At 38.2% G+C, this 22,200-nt stretch overlaps 1 protein-coding gene across 2 annotated transcripts in view; it reads right to left on the bottom strand.

Annotated features, from left to right (window-relative positions):
• Positions 1-1,588: 1,588 nt before the first annotated feature.
• LOC131829864 (probable maltase-glucoamylase 2) overlaps positions 1,589-22,200 on the bottom strand; it is a 93,339-nt gene continuing 72,727 nt past the window's right edge. Inside the window, exons 46-48 of one of the 2 annotated variants that reach the window (XM_059172069.1) lie at positions 12,390-12,439; positions 7,816-7,989; positions 1,589-6,487 (exon numbers count right to left, since the gene is read on the bottom strand). In XM_059172069.1, the coding sequence (XP_059028052.1) occupies positions 3,269-6,487; positions 7,816-7,989; positions 12,390-12,439 (3,443 nt within the window). In that variant the 3' untranslated portion in view covers positions 1,589-3,268. Of the gene's footprint in view, positions 6,488-7,815; positions 7,990-10,345; positions 10,696-12,389; positions 12,440-22,200 lie in introns of those variants that run through there. The other variant, XM_059172070.1, reaches the window with a different exon arrangement.

The raw sequence follows: 22,200 nt of genomic DNA, 5'->3' as shown, positions 1-22,200 counted from the left end.
ATTTTAGTTGCTGGATTGTGAGGTTATGTGGGGACCTCAGAAAGGAGGCACATTTAGGGGGCTCAGGGAAGTGGCTATTTACCAAGAATTACTCAAAAATAAAGAGTAAAGAACAGAGGACTTTTATAATGCTGAATAATGAATGCAGGAGGAACTTGAAGTTGGAAAATCACCATTTGAAAAATCTATAGTAAGAATTGATTCAGGCAAGACTCATCAACAGATGACAAATAGGAGGGGAATCAGATAGCTACCTAGCCTCAAAGTATCTCATCGTGATGTATTTATTACTTATTGCGAGAAAAAAATAATAACTTTCCTGTGGAGAAACCTGGCACACATCACCTCAACCAAAGTAATATCACTAAAACTGGGCAAATAAATAGCCACCATGTATGTCCTGCTGTGGTGTGCCAAGAGGGACACAGCACCACTTCTGTGTTATTTCTGCCCCAAATGTACAACATCAATGCAATCATGAGGAAATATTAGGCAAACTGAAAATGAGGAATATTCTACAAATAGCTGGCTAGTAATCCTTAAAAACATCAAAATCATGAATGAAAAAGAGGGACTAAAGAATAGTTTCAGCATAGAGACCACTAAGTAGCAAACAATCCAATTAAACAATTCAACGCAACATGTGCTTCTGGGTCAAATTCTTTGTTGCCACCTAAACCTAAACACAAATAAATACTTTGTTTGAACAAGTTAAGTTCATCCTCAGTTTTCCAAATCCCAAGTACTTTAAGCAAAGCCTTTGGTCAATTAATCGGCTGGTAGCAGAACACCGTGTGCCTTAAGACACAGAACACTTTGTCTCATATCAGGGTTTGTGGTGCCAACAAGATGAGGGCATTGGCGCTCTCTTGGTAAAGACACAAGTGAGGGAGTCTATGACCAAGGCCAGTGGTACAGTTTGGAATTATGAGTTTCGTTTTGTTTTAAGTTAGAAGGTCAAGTTGAGAGGCATATATGCCTTGGTATAAGGTCTATCAATTTAATTCAGAAGGGGGCAGGTTGTGGGAAGATTCCAAAAGGCAAATGCAACTAACTGATGAATCTTTGCGCCTCATGCAGAACCCCATCAGGCCAGCCACACAATAGGGCAGGTGTGGTGGTAGATCAGAATGCTGTGCAGATGTGTTCATAGTAGGGGGTGTATGTAGTTAGAACCTTAAGGCACAGTTGCTGGAGTTCCTAAGTGCTGGGAAAGTTCATAATGTATTTGACTATGGAAGTGATCTTCAAACTCTTTGTGGTCTCAAAACTGCTCTCTTTATGGGGGTTCCTGGGGGGCTCAGTCAGTTGAGCATCCAACTCTTGATTTCGACTCAGGTCATGATCTCATTGTCGTGAGATTGAGCCATGAGGGAGACTCCATGCTCAGTGTGGAGTCTCCTTGTCCCTCTCTTTGTGCTCCCCCCGCCCCCGTTCATGCTTTCTCTCTCTCTCAAATAAATAAATAGAATCTTAAAAAAAAAAAAAGCACTTTACATTCAAATTTAGTGAAGACCCTGTGCTTGGTTTAGGTGGCTTGTATCTGTTAATATGTACTTTCAAAATTAAACTTGAGTCATTTACAAAATACTTTGTAAAATATTTATTTTTTCATTCATTAAAAATAACAATATATCAACTGCATGTTCACATAAATAAAATATTTTTATGAAAAACAAATATATTTTCAAAGAATAAAATTGTGAAAAGAATGATATTTTATATTTTGTAAATCTGTTTAATGTCTATCTCAATAGATACAGGTAGATCTTAAAATTGTTTCTGTATTCATCTATAGCAACACCACACAGCATAAAGTCTCTGGAAAATGCCACTGTCTACTAATAGAGGATGAAAGTTAAAAAGGAATAGAAAAGCATAGTATTGTGAAAACAGATTTGACCTTGTGAACCCCAGAAAGAGTTCTATGGCCTCCATGGGTCTCCAAACTACATTTTGAGAATACTGTCCTAGGATTATGTCTTCAATTGCATTCAACTGGCTATATTTGGTTATGACCATGAGTCTATTTATGGGGTCTGGCTGATCTAAGAAAGTAACAGACCAAGGATAAAGAGTAAATTTGGATATGAACGACCAAGAACATGATGAAAGTCCTAACACAGAAGGGGAGTTCACAGTGAAGTAATAAGGGAAAAGCTGGTAGATAGGAGAAAAAGTAAACAAGATTATAACTAATTAAAAGTCTACAAGAAATCCAATCCCAGGGTAGAGACTATCTCCCCTAAGCCATATCTTTAAATATTCATCTCCACCTGAGTCATTTCTAGTCTACAGAAGAGTTAGAGATTTGTAATTGAATCCAGTCATTCAGGATAACAGCAAGGACCCTAAGATTATCTCCTAAGGAAAACTGACTGTTAATTTCCTGGAAGTGCATTTAAGGTTTGTAAATAAAAGTACTTATCAAATTTGCAGTAAGAGTATCAGTAGTTCCTATGGAAGTAGTGGTTGCAAAGATTAGGAAGTTATGTTTTTAACATCTATAATCACATTTTTATTTCCTATGATAGTAAAAGTAACATCCAACATTTTTAATTTAATTATTTTAGTTCTTGGAGTCCAAATATATACAAGATCTACAGTGGTAGCACTTTCCATATCTATGGTTATACCTAGGATTGTTTTAGAAGTGAGGATATTATCAGGATGTGTAATAGTGTATTATTCTATTGGTAGCCATGGTATGTGGAAAAATCCATAGGAAAATAAGGCATGATTTTTAACATTACTAATTAAATAATTACTATAATATTAACAACTGTTGCTACAGTAGCCATATGAGTGCTACATATCACCAGTGCTTTCAGTTATGGTATCATATCCCATAACCTAAGAACAAGTTAGGCTACTTTAATAACTACATCTAAAGCAATAGTATTTACAGACACTAATATGGTACTTTCTGAGATACCAAAATCATCTATGAAGTCTCTAGCAAGGATATATAAAATATGTACCATTTAATTGATAAGTCTATAGGGCTCATAATTTTTAGAGTACATATTCTGGCTGCAGAAGAAGTATCCATGGTTTCTTTAATTATACTTCTAAAAATAGTCATGGATGTAGCTTTGGACATATCAGCTGTGTCTATAGTGCTTGGAGTAGCCATATTTATAAAAACTGGTGTTAATATCTGTGAAAACTTACATAGCATAAAATCATGTATCTTTTATTGATTTTTATATCTGTAATAGTTGTTTTAAAGAGATGTCTGTAGTAATTATGATGCTGTGGATAGTAATCATGGAACTAGAGTAGCATTTATGGCATTTTCAATATAAGTTGGTTTGGTAGCAGAAGCATTCATTGTTGTTCTATCAAGAATGATAGTATTTAGAACATATGTGGTAGTATTTATAATACTGGTGGTAGCATTAGTTGTAATAATAGGTAAATAACTGACTGTAGAGTTTTTTACCTGATGGTGAGTTGTTGTGTCTACAAGAGTAGTCATTGATGTGTCTAAGGCTATTGTGGTATTTGGAATAGAAACATGTGGAGTATTACCTGGAACACTGCTAGAGTTATCTGCATCAGTGATATTTACTGCCTGCCCTGTATTATTTATAGTATTGGTGGTAGAGATAGCTATGGTATTAGTGCTAATAGAGTGAATATCTGTAGAAGAAATAGATACTGTAGGAATAGTATTACTAGTACTATTACCACCAGATATTGTAGGGGAAGGAGAACTGGTAATAGGAGTATGGTTGCCAGTGCTAGCAACATCAGTACTTATAGAAGTGGTTACCATAGCAACAGTAGTGTTCATAACATGAGTAGTTACAGAAAAAGGAGTCGTACTAGGAAAACTATTGAGAATACTACTGGCACTACTATTCATAGAAGGAGTGGTTGTAATGGGATCAGTATTACTGGTGCTAGTAGTATCTGTACTTATTGGGGAAAGAGTAGTGGCAATTAGAACAGTAGTATTGGTGTTAGCATCAGTATTACTTGTTGGGAAATGAGTGGTTATGACAGGAAGAGTAGTACTAGTGTGAGCAGTAGTACTTATAGGGGAAAGCACAGTGGTATTAGTAACAGCAGTACTAGCTGTAACTTCAATAGTGCTTGCTGGGAAGGGACTGCTTGTGATAGGAAAGGTAGCACTAGTGTTAGTAGTAGTGACACTTGTAGGGGAAGGCATAGTGCTATAAGGGATGGTAGTTGTAGGTGTAAAGGTATTAGTACTTGACGGGAAGGATGTGTCCGTGGTAGGAAGAGTACTATTGCTAGTGGTCGTGTTTGTGGGGGAAGGCGTAGTGCTGTAAGGGGCGGTGGTAGTAGGTGTAAAGGCAGTAGTACCTGTGGGGAAGGGAGTGTCCGTGGTAGGAAGAGTACTATTGCTAGCGGCCGTGTTCGTGGGGGATGGTGTGGTGCTGTAAGGGGCAGTGGTAGTAGGTGTAAAAGCAGTAGTACCTGTGGGGAAGGGAGTGTCCGTGGTAGGAAAAGTACTATTGCTAGCGGTCGTGTTCGTGGGGGAAGGTGTAGTGCTATAAGGGGCGGTGGTAGTAGTGAAGGCAGTAGTACCTGTGGGGATGGGAGTATCCGTGGTAGGAAGAGTACTATTGCTAGTGGTGCTGTTCGTGGGCATGGGGGAAGGCGTAGTGCTGGAAGGGTCGGTGGTAGTAGTAAAGGCAGTAGTACCTGTGGGGAAGGGAGTGTCCGTGGTAGGAAGAGTACTACTGTTAGCGGCTGTGTTCGTGGGGATGGGGGAAGGCGTAGTGCTGTAAGGGTCTGTGGTAGTAGTAAAGGCAGTAGTACCTGTGGGGAAGGGAGTGTCCGTGGTAGGAAGAGTACTATTGTTAGCGGCCGTGTTCGTGGGGATGGGGGAAGGCGTAGTGCTGTAAGGGTCTGTGGTAGTAGTAAAGGCAGTAGTACCTGTGGGGAAGGGAGTGTCCGTGGTAGAAAGAGTACTATTGTTAGCGGCCGTGTTCGTGGGGATGGGGGAAGGCGTAGTGCTGTAAGGGTCTGTGGTAGTAGTAAAGGCAGTAGTACCTGTGGGGAAGGGAGTGTCCGTGGTAGGAAGAGTACTATTGTTAGCGGCCGTGTTCGTGGGGATGGGGGAAGGCGTAGTGCTGTAAGGGTCTGTGGTAGTAGTAAAGGCAGTAGTACCTGTGGGGAAGGGAGTGTCCGTGGTATAAAGAGTACTATTGTTAGCGGTCGTGTTCGTGGGCGTGGGGGAAGGCGTAGTGCTGTAAGGGTCGGTGGTAGTAGTAAAGGCAGTAGTACCTGTGGGGAAGGGAGTGTCCGTGGTAGGAAGAGTACTATTGCTTGCGGTCGTGTTCGTGGGCGTGGGGGATGGCGTAGTGCTGTAAGGGTCGGTGGTAGTAGTAAAGGCAGTAGTACCTGTGGGGAAGGGAGTGTCCGTGGTAGGAAGAGTACTATTGCTAGTGGTCGTGTTTGTGGGCATGGGGGATGACGTAGTGCTGTAAGGTGCGGTGGTCGTAGTAAAGGCAGTAGTACCTGTGGGGAAGGGAGTGTCCGTGGTAGGAAGAGTACTATTGCTTGCGGTCGTGTTCGTGGGAGTGGAGGATGGCATAGTGCTGTAAGGGGCGGTGGTAGTAGTAAAGGCAGTAGTACCTGTGGGGAAGGGAGTGTCCGTGGTAGGAAGAGTACTATTGCTAGTGGTCGTGATCGTGGGCGTGGGGGATGACGTAGTGCTGTAAGGGGCGGTGGTAGTAGTAAAGGCAGTAGTACCTGTGGGGAAGGGAGTGTCCGTGGTAGGAAGAGTACTATTGCTTGCGGTCGTGTTTGTGGGAGTGGAGGATGGCGTAGTGCTGTAAGGGTCGGTGGTAGTAGTAAAGGCAGTAGTACCTGTGGGGAAGGGAGTGTCCGTGGTAGGAAGAGTACTATTGCTAGTGGTCGTGATCGTGGGCGTGGGGGAAGGCGTAGTGCTGTAAGGGGCGGTGGTAGTAGTGAAGGCAGTAGTACCTGTGGGGATGGGAGTATCCGTTGTAGGAAGAGTACTATTGCTAGGGGTGGTGTTCGTGGGGGTGGGGGAAGGCGTAGTGCTGTAAGGGGTGGTTGTAGTAGTAAAGGCAGTAGTACCTGTGGGGAAGGGAGTGTCCGTGGTAGGAAGCGAACTATTGCTAGCGGTGGTATTCGTGGGGGAAGGCGTAGTGCTATCAGAAACATTAGGATTAGTTATAACTTCAGTAGTACTTGTTAGGAAAGATGTAGTGGTATTAGGACCAGTAATACTAGTTGTAACTTCAGTAGTACTTGCTGAGAAAGTAGTGGTTGGGATAGCAAGAGTGCTACTGGTATAAACAGAACTAGTGATAATAGTCTCAAAAGTGGTAGCTGTAGTAGAAATTGTAGAAGGATGTGGAGAACTTGTGGGGAAGGTACTTGTCATAGTTGTAGTAGAAACTGTAGGGCCTTCATATATCCATTTAACATCTGTTAGCTTTTCTAGGCTGATAATCTTGTCGGTAAGTTGAATAGTCAGCTTCTGCCAGAAAAGAAGAGATAAATTTGGTATTTGAGTAATTTTTAAACATCACATTTAAGTCATTTTTCAAATTATAATTTAACAAAAACCAATACATTCATTCTTTTCCAGAGATTAATAAAGGATATAAAGATTCCTTTCTGGGTCACTGACTTTAGACAAGTAAATAGGGGAATATGTTGTGTGCATGATCCTTGTACTGGAAATCTGTGTCTTTTCACTTCATTAGGCCACACCACATTGCTTACAAGTATTTGCAGCTTTGATTAAGCATTGATAACCAACACTTATAAAAATCTCTTTCCTTTGCCACTAGATTTTAACCTTCCAAAGGGAAGTCCGGTTTCATGTTTTCACCAGCCCCAACACTTAGTATAGTGTCTGGCAGATAATAGGCATCTGATATGCTACAAAATTTCCTACAAAGAAGGTCTGCATTAGTCTTAACTGGGAGTAATTACTTGCAGAGTGTGGTCTTGAGCTCAATAGCCCAGGAAAAATGTGTTGAAGTAGAGAACTAGCAAAGACTAGAGAGAGAAAAGCTATCTGATTGTTCGGAGGATCATTTTCCAAAATCCAGTATTAGCAGGGCAGGTACTCATTCACTGCTTGGAGCACAGGAATGATACTTAATCCATTTTCACTTTGCTAAATGATCCCCTCCAGGTCACCGGATCATACTTAGGACAGATCTAGTGTTATAAAGCGGGATACTTTTCCCTCTGTGGTTACTCTTGGTAACTCTACTGGTAATTTGTCTTCCAAGTAGATAGCTCCAAAATCGGGCCCTGCTAGAAGGTCTAGTAGGGTCTGCTATTTATCACTCTGTTTTGTTAACTAAATAATTTTATCTCACATCACAGGTGGGACATAATCATCATGATGATTACCACAGTTGAATTTGCACCAACCTGGAGGATCTACCAATTTGGCCAGGATCATGAGCAATTTCAGGAAAGAGGGAAAAAATCTCCCAACAATTTTAGAGGATCACTTTTTCATTTTAGCCTCTGCCACAGAAGGAAATAAGTTTTGTTATGCTAGCCTGAGATACTAACCTCACTTAATGCATAGAACTACTTCTGGGAAGCACATGGAAAGGATTTTACCAGACCATAGATCATAGATTCTTGGACTACATTGGGAAGACCACTGATGCTACACATTTTACAATAGGATTCAACATTCCCAACTTTTCAGGAACATACTACTGCATGTACCTTTATAACCTTTCAAATACAAGCAAGTGAAAGAATGAAAATAAAAATGGTGATAACTCTGCAGAATAATAAAATTAATTTATGATATAACATTCCTTTGTGACATACCTGACTGTAAGGTTCACTCGTAAAATTCACCACTGTAATTTTCTGGTTGTCATAGATGAGAGTGACCTGTATCACAGAAGTAGAGCTTGTTCCCCAGATTTTAATATATCCGACTTTCAGTGGATTTGAGTCACTCAGATACTTATTGTGTATGGTCTGGATTTGCAATAGATTCTATAAAGAATATATAAAGAGAAAAAATACATAGGACATCTATCAAGAGACTGTATTTCACATTAAAATATTAAGAAAACTCAAATTACTATTGTTGTGCTGGTTTGCTGTTTTTATTCTTAAACACTTCATGAATATACACTTCCTGAGCATCTGCCATGATAAACTTGATAACACCAACATAATGAAAGGTATTTTACTTATATCATTACTAATTTTTACAAAGATTTTTGAAAAGCAAGCATCGTTATCTCAATTTTACCGATGAGGAAATTGAGGTTCTGGTAGTAAAGAGAGTAGCTAAATGACACAGATATTGTTGGATCATGATGCACCCATGTGCATAGCTCTGTATGAGTTAACACAGTGTGAACACAGAATCCCAGCAAACAGCCCCTAGACTAAGGACAGTTTGCAATAAGTCTAGGACTTGACAAAATCATGAACTTTTTTTTTTTTAAGATTTTATTTATTTACTTGACAGAGAGAGATCACAAGTTGGCAGAGAGGCAGACAGAGAGAGAGGAGGAAGCAGGCTCCCCAGCGAGCAGAGAGCCCAAAGCGGGGCTCGATCCCAAGACCCTGGGATCATGACCTGAGCCGAAGGCAGAGGCTTTAACCCACTGAGCCACCCAGGCGCCCCCATGAACTGTTTTTGTATAACACAAGGTTTAAACTAATGTGAGGTAAGTCAAAAAGTAGTATGTGATTAAGGCCTAAATGAAAATCATAGTGAATATTTGTTACAGGTGCTAAGAGAAAGGAGAAATCACTGCAGAATAGGGAGAGTTAAGAAAGGGCTTAGGAAGGGCATGGGACTTTAGGAAGCCAGGAAAGGTAGATGGATTTAGAAAGGTGAAATGAATTAGGAAGGGGCTGGAGAGTCATGTGTAAAAAAAGGCACGTTTATTAAGTGCAAGAGCTGTGGTAGCTCATGCTGAGCAAACAAAATAAGACAGGTTAAGATGGGTAGGATGAAAAAGATTTTATGCGATGCATCAAGGAGATAGTTGCAGTGGAGTGACGCCACAAACTCCTTGATTCTTGTGGCAATAGTAGAAAGAAAAAGTAGTCCATTCAATTGGCTTTCTGGAGAATTTAATAAGCTTTGAGACTGACTGCACAATTGGAATCAAGGGAAAATGAAGAAAAGGGGATATAACTTGAAGTAAATGGGTCTGCTGAAGCTATTGCTTATTGATTTGGGAGCGCCTACTGTTAAATTGCCTGGAATTCTGGGGTGCCTGGGTGGCTCAGTTGGTTGAGCAGCTGCCTTTGGCTCAGGTCATGATCCTGGACTTCCAGGATCAAGTCCCACATCGGGCTCCCAGCTCCTTGGGGAGTCTGCTTCTCCCTCTGACCTTCTCCTCTCTCATGTTCTCTCTCACTCATTCTCTCTCCAATAAATAAATAAAAATCTAAAAAAAAAAAAAAAAATTGCCTGGAATTCTGAAAGCCAGTTGATAGCTTGAGATTGGCTAAAATGGTGGGAATACATAAACCACAGGAATTAACAAAAGCCACAAATTAGCTCCACACTCCTATTACTCCATGCCAGCCAGCACGCCATTGATAATTACCCCATGGAAAGTTAGAAGCTTTCTTTCATGTCAAGCCTCTGACCTTAGAAAGAAACGCCTTCAAAAATCACACAGAAATTAGAATTCACTTATCACTTCTTTGGAATAAGAGAAGAATGAGGTTTTAGAGTTAGAAAGCATTTAAGGAAAATGTAATGCTTTATAATAAAGAAACAAAGGTTAAACAGGGGAAGTGTCTTCCCTATGTTAAATACCTAGTTAGTACAAGCAGAACTAAAATCCAGGATTTCTAAATCAACAGTTTCATTTAAAAAAAAAAAAACATTTTGAGAGGAAAGATATGTAGTTTTTGATTCAACTTTTCTTAAATTAAGAACAGAGAATTTACTTATTTAATTAGTATACAAAGCCCTGCATTTAGTTTCAAAAAGGCAAGGATGGAGAGAGCATGACCTGACAATCATATCTATGAAGATAATTTGAAAGTTTTAGATGTCCATGAGATTTATGTGATGCATGTGTTTAATAATTTAGATGACCATGAGATTTATAGCATATGATACAACTGTTTAAAAAATTAAATTTAAAAACGTTTAAAAATGTGAGGCAGTAGGAGTAAGAAAATAGAGTATAGCTAAAAAGAGGTAACAGTTGGACAATGAACTATTTATTGTTTCATGTCACTGATGTTTTGAGGTTGCCTGTTTTGCAGTATAAAGTTCATGTCATCCTACAGAAATATATGGCAAGCCATATATGTAATTTTAAATTTTCTCATAGCCACATTTTTTAAAAGTAAAAGGAAATAGGAGAAATTGATTTGAAAATACATTTTATTTAACCCAACATATCTAAAATATTATCATTTTAACATGTATTCAATATAGAAATATTAATGAGGTATTTTACAACCTTTCAAATATTTCAAATTAGCCTAGTCACATTTCCAGTGCTCAAAAGTCACATGGGATGCCTGGGTGGCTTAGTCGGTTAAGGGTCCAACTCTTAATTTCGGCTCGGGTCATCATCTCAGAGTCAAGAGATAGAGCCCCACACAAGCCTCCACACTGCACTGGGTATGGAGCCTGCTTACAATTCTCTCTTTCCTTCTCCCTCTGCCATCCCCCCAACTCCAATTATGCTTGAGTGTGCTCTCTTTTTCTCTCTAAAAAAAAAAAAAAAAAAAAGTCACATGTGGTTAGTAACTATCATACTGGATAATGCAGCTCTAAGATAGTCTTTCAATCCTGGGTACCACGTTTTGAGAGGAATCTAGACTAATTGCAGTCCAAACAGAATAATCAGATCTGTTTAAGAATAAAACAGAGGAAGTATGAAGTTAGCCTGCAGATGAATAATTCCAAAAGAAGATGGAAGGTATATATAACAGACATCTTCAAATACCTGAAGCACTGCTATGTAGAAAAGACAATTGATTTGTGCTATGCTTTTCCTTAAATGCAAATCAATAGATAAAAATTATAAAGAAGCAAATTCCAGGTTTGACATAGAATGATATTCCTACTCTAATGAGAATGATATAGATTATCTCTGGAATCATTTAACATGCCTGGTAGATTGGTTGTATTATTTTCTCCAATTATTCACTCCTCCCTATTCATACCCTTTTTCCAAGTAATTTTGGCAATGTCCTCCCTCTCTGGATGGGGCATTGTATCCCATCTTTGTCTTTGGGCTTGGCCATCTGACTTCCCCTTGTTAATAGAATATTAGTCAACTTGGTGCAAATTGGAGATTCTAAAAAATGCTCAAGCATTTCCACTTCTGTTTTTGCCCTCTACCACAGTCATAAAAAGCGTCCTGTCCAGACCTGCCATAAGGCAATCTTAGGACATATTAATATAAGGACTGGCTTAAAAATTTCCAGGCAATTTGATAGTGGGCTTTCCCAGGGACATCTGGGTGGTTCAGTTGGTTAAGCATCTGCTTTTGGCTTAGGTCATGATCCTAGAATCCTGGGATCAAGCCCCATATTTGGCTTCTAGCTCAGCAGGGAGTCTACTACTCCCTCTACCTCTATGTGTGTGTTCTCTTTCACTCTTTCTTTCTTTGAAATAAATAAATCTTTGAAAACAAAAACAAAAAACCCCAAACAAAACTGTAGGCTTTCCCAAATCAACAAGAGCTAGCTTTAGGATGCCCATTTACTTCAAGTTATATCCTCTTTTCTTCATTTTCCCTTGATTCTGCTTGTAGTCAGTCTCAAAGTCTTATTAATTCTCCATATCACCAATTGAACATATTTCATTTTCTTAGATCACTGAAGAGTCAGCTCACTCTTATACATACATACCTATGTGAGTGAGTACAGCTGGGATCATCCAAGCAGCCAAACAGTCCCGTTACTGAGTGTAAGCCAGCCAAGATCAGCTAAGTCCAGCCCAGATTATCAGAACACTAAAAACTCCCGGGCTAAATAATGTATTGTTTGAATTATTTATTTATTGTTACAAGCTGCTGAAGTTTTGACATTGTTTCTTATACACCATTATTGTGCAATAGATAACTGATTTAGCATTTATCCCGCAAAATATTATCAGCCAGAAAATGCCATCTCATCCCCGGAAAACGTGCTGTACATTTGAAGATCCATTTTTTTCACCAGCATTATATGAACTACAAGTTTCTTCTTATAAAAAACTGATGGCATATTGGATAATTATCCAAATAAGGACTGTTTATTCCTGATGTTAATGTCAATGGACCCAATTTATAAGTGTAAAAGTAGGACATTCCTCCTATTAAGATGTAGGATATTATTTTGATATAGTTAACTGATAATGTTTAATCTGCAGCTAACTGGGAATGGGTTTATAAAATTCAATAAAATAGTCTTACCTGAGCTGCAGTAAAATTTGCCAAGAAATAGTTTCCATTTTCATAGGTATCTGCAAGCAAGAAAAAAGAATAAACTACTCATTGCTTCAACTGTAGCAGATAATCTTGTATATAGTCAAAGGGGTCACAATTACTGATCAGGATAATCATGACCTCTCTGAGAAACATTAAGGATAAGTAGCCAAGGGAATCTTTCACAACAGGTAAGTATGGAGATGGAAGAGGGTATTTCAAGTGAGGATCAAGTGGTTGTAAAACCAGAAAATCTTGGTTGAACTAAGGATAGATACCCCAGATGAGGAAATGTGAAGGCTACTGACTGGTTTCTTCTGTGCCAGTGTAGCAAGCACATAACCATGAAGGTTGACATGGCTGTGATGATAAAAGCTCAAAGCAGAGGAGAGTAGCTAGGAATTCAGGCTCAAGTCAGACTGACATGGATTCAAATTCCTGCTCCTACACTTAATAGTTGTGCAAACTATGACAAATAACATTTTATCATCTGTAAAATGGAGATAGTAGCACCTAGCTCATGGTATGCTGCATGAGCAGAGTAAGTGCTCAAAATGTATTCTTTACTATCATTAGCAAAGTCATCATCATCTTCACCTTCATGGTTCTTCTCTTAGACCATCCTACCACATTGCTCTAGTTCCCAAACCCTCCTGCCTCTACATAACTTACTCCATCAATTCTTCCCCAGACCCTCTTTTCTCCTCTGGGTTCCAATTATGCTCGAGAACACTCCATTCTGACAAACCCTCTCTATAGCAAGCAACCACCACATCTCTTTTTTTAGTGCCATATTGTCTCAGAAAAGGTAGCCTCTGTTTGTTATGTCTGTGGACTCGACTCATAATTCAATCCTACATCTCCTGTATTTCAGTTCTTATGTTTCCTTATTTCACTGGGTCTAATCTTTTCAAAGTCACCAGTGACACAGTATATTAAATCTAAGTATCTCTTCATGATATTCAGGTGTTTTAGATCTGTTTCCCCACACACTGCTTCCTTGAAATAATCCTTAGTAGAGGCCCACTTTACTCATCCTTCTCATGTAGGTTCTATAATTCTTATTTCTTAAGAGTCAGTTCCATTTCATGTTCTGTTCTTGCCCTTATGACACTCCATCTCTTACCAATATTCCAATATCTCTGCCCTTAAACCAATTAATTCTCTTCTTTATTTTCTATAAATTACCTCTATTCTTGCAGAAATAATCATAAGACCTGTATTTTTTAAAATTTAGCCTTGGTTAGAAAATGTAACCTAAGCAAATATCATAAGACTCTTCTAGCAGTTTGAACAAAGAATGGAATTTTGTTAATAAGGTGATCTAAGATTATCCTTGAACTAGCTATCAAGCCTCCTTATGTAAGGAAAAATTTAACAAATAGTTAAAAACCTATTAATGGAAAATTTAAGTTAAAGCTATACTTACATTATGTCTTGGTGTTTTAAATTTTGAATTTCTAAGTCTGTTTGGTGAAAAGGAGCAAAGAGCTTCTCCATAGGAGTTAAAAAGTGTAAAAATCTTTAAACTCTCGGTGACTATTGATTTTTAACCTTGAAACTAAGATATTTGTTGAAGGAAACTGAAATTTCATAGAAAATTGTTTTCCCCTTAAATTTTTGAAATATATTGCTCATAGGGAGCTGATTTCTTAACAAAAGCTGTGATGTTATTAACCCACTATGACATTAATCATCTAGTTCCAATTAGCTCAAGCTATATAAAAGGATTCTATGTTCCCTTAAAACATTGGGTCCCAACCATCAGTCATTTTGCTGGTGCGACATTTGGTGACATCTAGAAAGACATTTGATTGCTACATCTTGGGGTTGGAGGAAATGTTTTTGGCATTTGGAGGGGTGTTGCTAAACATCTTATAATGAACAGTTCAGCCACCACCCATAACAAAGAATTATCTAGCCCAAATTGTCAGTACAGTCAATCAGATGTCTGATAAGGGACTTGTATCTAGAGGATATAAAAACACTTACAATTAAATAATAAAAAAATAATCTAATGTAAAAGTTGACACAGTTTGTGAATAGACATTTCTCCAAAGAAGATTATGAATGGCCAGTAAGGTACACCTGGGTGCTCAGTCAGTTAAGCATCTGCCTTCTGCTCAGGTCATGATCCCAGGGTTCTGGGATCAAGCCCCACATGGGGCTCCCTGCTTGGTGGGGAGTCTGCTTCTCCCTCCTCCACTCTCCCTACTTATTGTCTTTCCCTCTCTCATTCAAATAAATAAATAAAATCTTAAAAAAAAATGAATGGCCAGTAAGTACAATAAAAGATATTCAATGAGATTAGTTATCAGGGAAAAACACAAATCAATAGAAGCCACAGTGGTATATTATTTCACCCAGCAGGAAGACAATAATAAGTGTTGGCAAGGATGCTGAGACTCTGGATCCCACATGCACTGCTGAAGGAATGTAAAATGGTGCCGCCTCCTTATAAAAGAATATGGGAGTTCCCACAAAAATAAACATAGAGTTACTATACAAAGGGGACGTTCCAATCCTAAGTATGCACCCTAGAGAACTAAAATAATGTCTATACAAAAACTTGTACACGAATATTCATAGCAGCATTTTTCTTAATAGTGAAAAAGTGGAAACAACTCAAGCATGTACTAGCTGATATATAAAATGTAGTATAGGGGTGCCTGGGTGGCTTAGTGGGTTAAAGCCTCTGCCTTTGGCTTAGGTCATGATCCCAGGTGCTGGGATCGAACCCCGCATCGGGCTCTCTGCTCGGCAGGGAGTCTGCTTCCTCCTCTGTCTCTGCCTGCCTCTCTGCCTACTTGTGATCTCTGTCAAATAAATAAATAAAATCTTTTAAAAAAATGTAGTATATTCATACAACATCATACTATTCATCCATATTAAAGAAATGAAGTATGGATACATGCTACAACTTGCTAGAACCTTAAAAATGTTATGCTAAGTGATAGAAGGCAGTAATAAAAGACCACACTTATTCCATTTATGTGACTCCATATGATTCCATTCCTATGAAACATCTAGCATACACAGATGTATAGTGACAGAGTAGTCAATGCCTAGAGTTGCATCTCCTGGGGCTGGAGAGAATGGGGGCAGGGCGAGGGAGGACTGAGGGGTGATATCTAAAAGATGGAGGGCTTATTTTGAGGGTAAAGAAATTTTTCCAAAATTGTCTGTGTAATGGTTGCACAACTCGGCAAACATGTGAAAACCAGTGAATTGTACACTTAAAAATGGGTATGTTACAGAGTGTGTGAATTGTATCTCAATAAACTTGTTACCAAAAAGTTAAAGACAACCCCCAAAACTAACAACAACAAAAAGGCATTTATTTTTTATAAAAATGTATATAAAAAAGACTTCTGGGGTGCTTGGGTGGCTCAGTGGGTTAAGACTCTGCCTTCAGTTCAGGTCATGATCTTAGGGTCCTGGGATGGAGCCCCGCATTGGGCTCTCTGCTCAGCAGAGGCCTGTTTCCCCTCTCTCTCTGCTTATCTCTCTGCCTACTTGTGATTTCTCTCTCTGTCAAATAAATAAATAAAATCGTTTAAAAAAAAAAAAGACTTCTACCTGATTCATCTTAAAGATGAATACAGTGTGATTTCTACTTGTCATAACACTCCCAGGCTTCTCACTCCTCTCTTCATCAGACTTTCTGTCATCACACCCTATTTGCAAATTGCAAGCCCCACCAGGAGACTCCATAAACATCTCAAATCCCAAGCATGCAAAATTAATCTCCTTATCTCTCAGCATTCGCTAACGTGGCTTTATTGCCCATGTTCCGTGACGATGATTCCATGATGAGGGAATCGCTTCCTGCCCAATCACCTACGCATGCAGCTGGCGTGATCTGATGATGCCGTCAACAGTCAGCCTGGCGAGATGTCACCGATGTGATACACTGTTAAATAACCTTGGCACAGCCACGAACTCCTTTAGCTGCAATTTTTTGCTCACCGAACAAATCCCTGATTAAAATATCATGCTTCACCTAGATTTAATTTAAGGAAAAATATGTACTTCCTAATAGATGGGAACATCCTAGCTCTTTCATATAATTCTTAAGTTTAAAAAATTGGCACTGTAGCTTATTATTTGTTTATAAGATTTAAGGCTGCAAATCTCTTAAAACCTAATTTGGGTGGCTGGTTAACCTCCTTTTTCTGACTTTTGGACTTCCTGTTGTCATAGTAATCACACTGATGTAAATGCAGTATATCTTACCTAATATATCTTATCTTAAAGACTTATACTGTAATTTTATTTACCTTGAGTATTAATGATATAGTCTACTCAGCATCTATGTGCCAGGAATTCTCTCTACATATGAAATCATTTTATCTGCATAAAATGATCTACATGATAAGTACAGTTTTGTAGATAATAAAGACAAGAAAATACTAGCAAAGAGATGTCAAGCATCCTTCCAAAAGACATATAACCAAGAGATGGCTGAAGTGATGTCTGATTCCAGGGCTATGGGATGCCACGTGCCACATGTCTCTCCATGGAATTCACTTATCAGATTAAACTTTACAGAAATAATTGAAGACTAAGTTGAACTTGGAAAAAAGTAATCAAATCCTTTCGTATCCCACCATTAACCTAGTCCTACCACTAAATGAACAATCAATTATTTGAAAAATAGCTCTTTTAAATACCATATTCAATGATTATGGGGTTATAATGCATTATGCATACACTGAAATTTAAAGTACCATCTGCAATACTATCAAAAACTTAGAAATACTTTGGATGTATTTAACAAAATATGTGTAAGACCCATGCACTGAAAATTACAAAATGCTCTAAGATAAAGAAGACCTAAGCAATTAAAGATGATACACAGATATTCCCAAATTGATTCATAGACTCAATGCAATTGCAGTCAAAATTCTAGCAAGTTTTTGTTAATTACTATTTGTCAAAAACAGTTTTGAATCTACCTTAATGCAGTGTGGTATTGGTATAAGTATAAACATAGAGAACATGAAACAGAACAAATAATATAAAAATAGATTCTCAGCCATATAGGACCTATTCATAGCTAACAAAAGTGTCAAGGTAATATAACAAGGGAAAAGATTCTGCTTTCAGAAAAGGTGCTGGATTAACTGGATAAACATATGAGGGAACAATGAACCTTACATACACACAAACACATACAAAATTATATACACACAAAATTTAATACAAAATAGGTGATAGTCCTAAATGTAAAAGCTTCGAGAAAAATCTCTGTAACCTTGGATTAGGCCATGTGATATTGTGATTTATATTCTGTATTTGGTCTTCATCCCACTTCTGCCACAGAGCTCTTAAAACCCTTGGAATTTCCTGAGTGATAAGAACTAAGTATTTTTTTGTTACGTTAATGAGTTGATTTAGGGAAAGCACTTCCAGTTCTGGGTAATCAACCCTGTGATTTGAAGGCTGGAACTTCCAGCCCCACCCAGAGACTTTTGGAAGGAAATTGGGGCTGGAGAGCGATGGTGGATAATGTAGTGTCAGAATTGAGTTGAATTGTAGGACACCTAGATAGTGTCCCAGAATTACTTGTAGGTATGGGGAAACACCGCCGCCCCCACCCAACAGACACACGTTAGAATTAGTACCAGATGCTTTTTAGACCAAAGCACAAGAAGCACAAATATCAAAGAAAAGCATGGTAAAAAAAAAATGGATTTTTATCAAAGTTTAAGTTTGGTTTTTTTTGTTTGTTTGTTTTTTGTTTTTTTTTTTGTAAGATACTATAAAGGAATTGTATAGGCAAGTTACAGACAGGGAGATAAAAGTTTGGTAAACATAACTCCTACAGATCACTAAGGAAAAGGCAACATAATAAAAAATAGGCAGAGGACTCGAACCAATAACTCAATATGAAGACATAGAAATAGCCAATAAACATAAGGTGCTCAACATCAAGGAAATGCAAATTAAATCCACCATAATGAGGTGCACTAGGTATTACTAAAATAGTTAAAATTTTAAAGACTGACAACACCAAGTGTTAGTGAAGATGTGGGAAATTGGAACTCTGAATTTTTGTCATTAGTGAAGAGAAACAGTATAGCCAGTTTAGAAAATACTTGGGGTTTCTTCAAAAGTTAAACATACACTTACCATCTGACCCAGCCTGGCAATTTCACATCCAGACTTTTACCCAGGAGAAATGAAAACGTATGATTACAAATAATACTCAAATAAGCAAATAATACTCAAAATATACTCAAATAATCATGGCAGATCAAAAGCTTCTGCACAGCAAAGGAAACAGTCAACAAAACAAAGAGGCAACCCACGGAATGGGAGAAGATATTTGCAAATGACAGTACAGACAAAAGGCTGATATCCAGGATCTACAAAGAACTTCTCAAACTCAAAACACACAAAACAGATAATCATGTCAAAAAATGGGCAGAAGACATGAATAGACACTTCTCCAATGAAGATATACAAATGGCTATCAGACACATGAAAAAATGTTCATCATCACTAGCCATCACTAGCCATCAAATTATAACCACATTGAGATACCACCTTACACCAGTTAGAATGGCCAAAATTAGCAAGACAGGAAACAAAGTGTGTTGGAGAGGATGTGGAGAAAGGGGAACCCTCTTACACTGTTGGTGGGAATGCAAGTTGGTGTAGCCACTTTGGAGAACAGTGTGGAGATTCCTCAAGAAATTAAAAATAGAGCTTCCCTATGACCCTGCAATTGCACTACTGGGTATTTACCCCAAAGATACAGATGGAGTGAAAAGAAGGGCCATCTGTACCCCAATGTTTATAGAAGCAATTGCCACAGTCACCAAACTGTGGAAAGAACCAAGATGCCCCTCAATAGATGAAAGGATAAGGAAGATGTGGTCCATATACACTATGGAATATTATGCCTCCATCAGAAAGGATGAATACCCAACTTTTGTATCAACATGGATGGGACTGGAAGAGATTATGCTGAGTGAAATAAGTCAAGCAGAGAGAGTCAATTATCATATGGTTTCACTTATTTGTGGAGCATAACAAATAACATGGAGGACATAGGGAGATGGAGAGGAGAAGGGAGTTGAGGAAAATTGGAAGGGGAGATGAACCATGAGAGACTATGGACTCTGAAAAACAATCTGAGTGTTTTGAAGGGGTTGGGGGTGGGAGGTTGGGGGAACCAGGTGGTGGGTATTGGAGAGGGCACGTATTGCATGGAGCACTGGGTGTGGTGCATAAACAATGAATTCTGTTATGCTGAAAAAATTTTTAAAAAATCATGGCAGGTTTATGCATAATGGAAAAAACTTAAAACAACTTAAATATTCATCAATAAGTAAATGGATAAACAAGTTATGGTATATCCATACAATGGGATATTATTTTTCAGGAGTCAAAAGGTAATAAGCTACTTTTATATGCCACCAGATGGCAAAATATCTTGCTACAAAAGTCATTTTGCTAAGAAGCAAAGCACAAAAGGATACACAATGTATGATTCTATTTACGTCAAGCCTAGAAAAGACAAATCTCATCTAGAGAGACAGAAAGCAGATCAGTAGTTCTAAGAGCCTGAAGTGGGGGTTGAGAGTGCGGGGTAGTTCGCTGAAAAGATGTAGAAGGGGAAATTTGGGTCATGAAAATATTCTAGATCTAGATTCTAGATTCTTGAATCTAAAATCTAGATTCTTGAATCTAGAATTCTAGATTCTTGAATCTAGATTCTAGATTCAAGATCTAGATTCTAGATCTTGACTGTGGTGGTAACAATATAAATGTATCTATTTGTCAAAACTTATTGAACTGTATACTTAAGATGGATACATTTTGTGTAAATACAACTCAATTAAGTTGATTAAAAGAGCAATAATTTCACTTCTAGGAATCTACCCTATGGAAATAATCTGAAATGCAAACAAAGGTTAATACTGCATGGTGTTCATAACAATGAAAACTAAAAACATCCTGTATCTTAGATTAGAGAGTAATTACAGAAAGTCAGATAAATTGTGGCATATCTTCTCAGTGGCATAGAGTAATCATAATGGTGTTTATCAGGAGTATATGATAACATCTAGACATATTTCTATCATTGTGTTAAGTGCAAAGAAACAGCATTCAGAAATTAAATATGCAGTATGTTTTCAGTGATATAAAAAGTTAACTGTTTTCTTAAATAACATGAAAGCAAAAGAATATAGCAGTAATATTACTTTTTTCCTAGTTTTCTGTCTTTAAAATATTTTCTTTAATGATGCTATATTACCCTCTTAATGAAGAAAGTGGAAAGGAAGATATTACTAGTGAAAAAAAACAAGCTATGATTTCAGAAAATGTGATATGTTAAAAGATTAGAATGTTCTAGTCTGCAGTAACAAGTATTGGACAATGGGCGTCAGTTGGTAACAACACATCAGTATTTCTGTAGAGATGTCTAAGGAAGAGGATGTTCTGACTATTGTGACAGCCCCCAATTATCTCGGTAGCACTGTCCTATTCCTAGATTAGGGAAAGCATACAAAGTAATATTTCGTTGACATAACGATCTTTTCAACAATGCTTAACTCCCTACTTCTGAGACACTAAGAAATTTTGTGAGCTTTCATTTGCCTCTTGAGTGAGCCTACTTAGGAGGAACAGGGTGCCTGGTAATAGGTGGCTGGCCCAAACAACAGAGCCAGGTCTATGAACCACTGTGAATGAATGAACTGTCAGCCTCAGAGTTGCATCCACACTTTTATCAGAACAAGGCAGTTAGTTATACAGAGATAGATCCCTCCTGGAAAGATATATTCAAGGCACTGAATGAGAAGAACATGCAGCCAAGAATACTTTATCCAGCAAGACTGACATTCAAAATGGACGGTGAAATAAAGAGTTTCTAAGACCGGCAAGGCTTAAAAGACTATGCAACCACCAAGCCGATACTGCTGGAAATATTAAGGGGGTTTCTTTAAAGGAGGAAAAAGCCCAAGAATAGCATTGAACAGAAAGATAGAGACAATCTACAGAAAGAAAGACTTCAAAGGTAACACGATGTCAATAAAAACGTATCTATCAATAATCACCCTCAATGTGAATGGCCTAAAAGCGCCCATAAAACGGCACAGGGCTGCAGACTGGATAAAACGACAGGACCCATCCAAATGTTGTCTACAAGAGACCCATTTTGAACGTAAAGATACACCCAGACTGAAAGTGAAGGGATGGAGAAGCATCTTTCATGCCAATGGGCCTCAAAAGAAGGCTGGGGTAGTGATTCTCATATCAGACAAATTAGATTTTAAACTAAAGACTGTAGTCAGAGATCCAGAAGCACACTACATCATTCTTAAAGGGACTACCCACCAAGATGATCTAACAATTGTAAATATCTATGCCCCCAATATGGGAGCATCCAATTACATAAGAAAACTGTTAATCAAGATAAAGAGTCATATTGATATGAATACACTAATCGTTGGAGATCTTAACACGCCTCTCTCAGAAATAGACAGATCATCGAAGCAGAAAATCAATAAAGAAACAAGAGCATTGAATGACACATTGGACCAGATGGACCTCATAGATATATACCCTAAAACAACAGAATACTCATTCTTCTCAAGTGCACATGGAACCTCCTGGCTGAATTCATAACATCACGTTGCTGAACCTACAAAGCTGGGGGCCCATACATTGTTCTATAGTAATTAGAGTGTTATATAAGGAGCAGGCAAAAATTGCAAAAATTCTCCCAACACCATTGCTCTATAACAGTAGCAGAAACAGGTTTAGAAACAGATTATGCCAATTA

The sequence above is a fragment of the Mustela lutreola genome, chromosome 4 (genome assembly GCF_030435805.1).
Source record: "Mustela lutreola isolate mMusLut2 chromosome 4, mMusLut2.pri, whole genome shotgun sequence".
NCBI lineage: Eukaryota > Metazoa > Chordata > Mammalia > Carnivora > Mustelidae > Mustela > Mustela lutreola.
The sequence above is the reverse complement of the archived record's forward strand: the minus strand, read 5'-3'. Positions and strand labels throughout refer to the sequence as shown.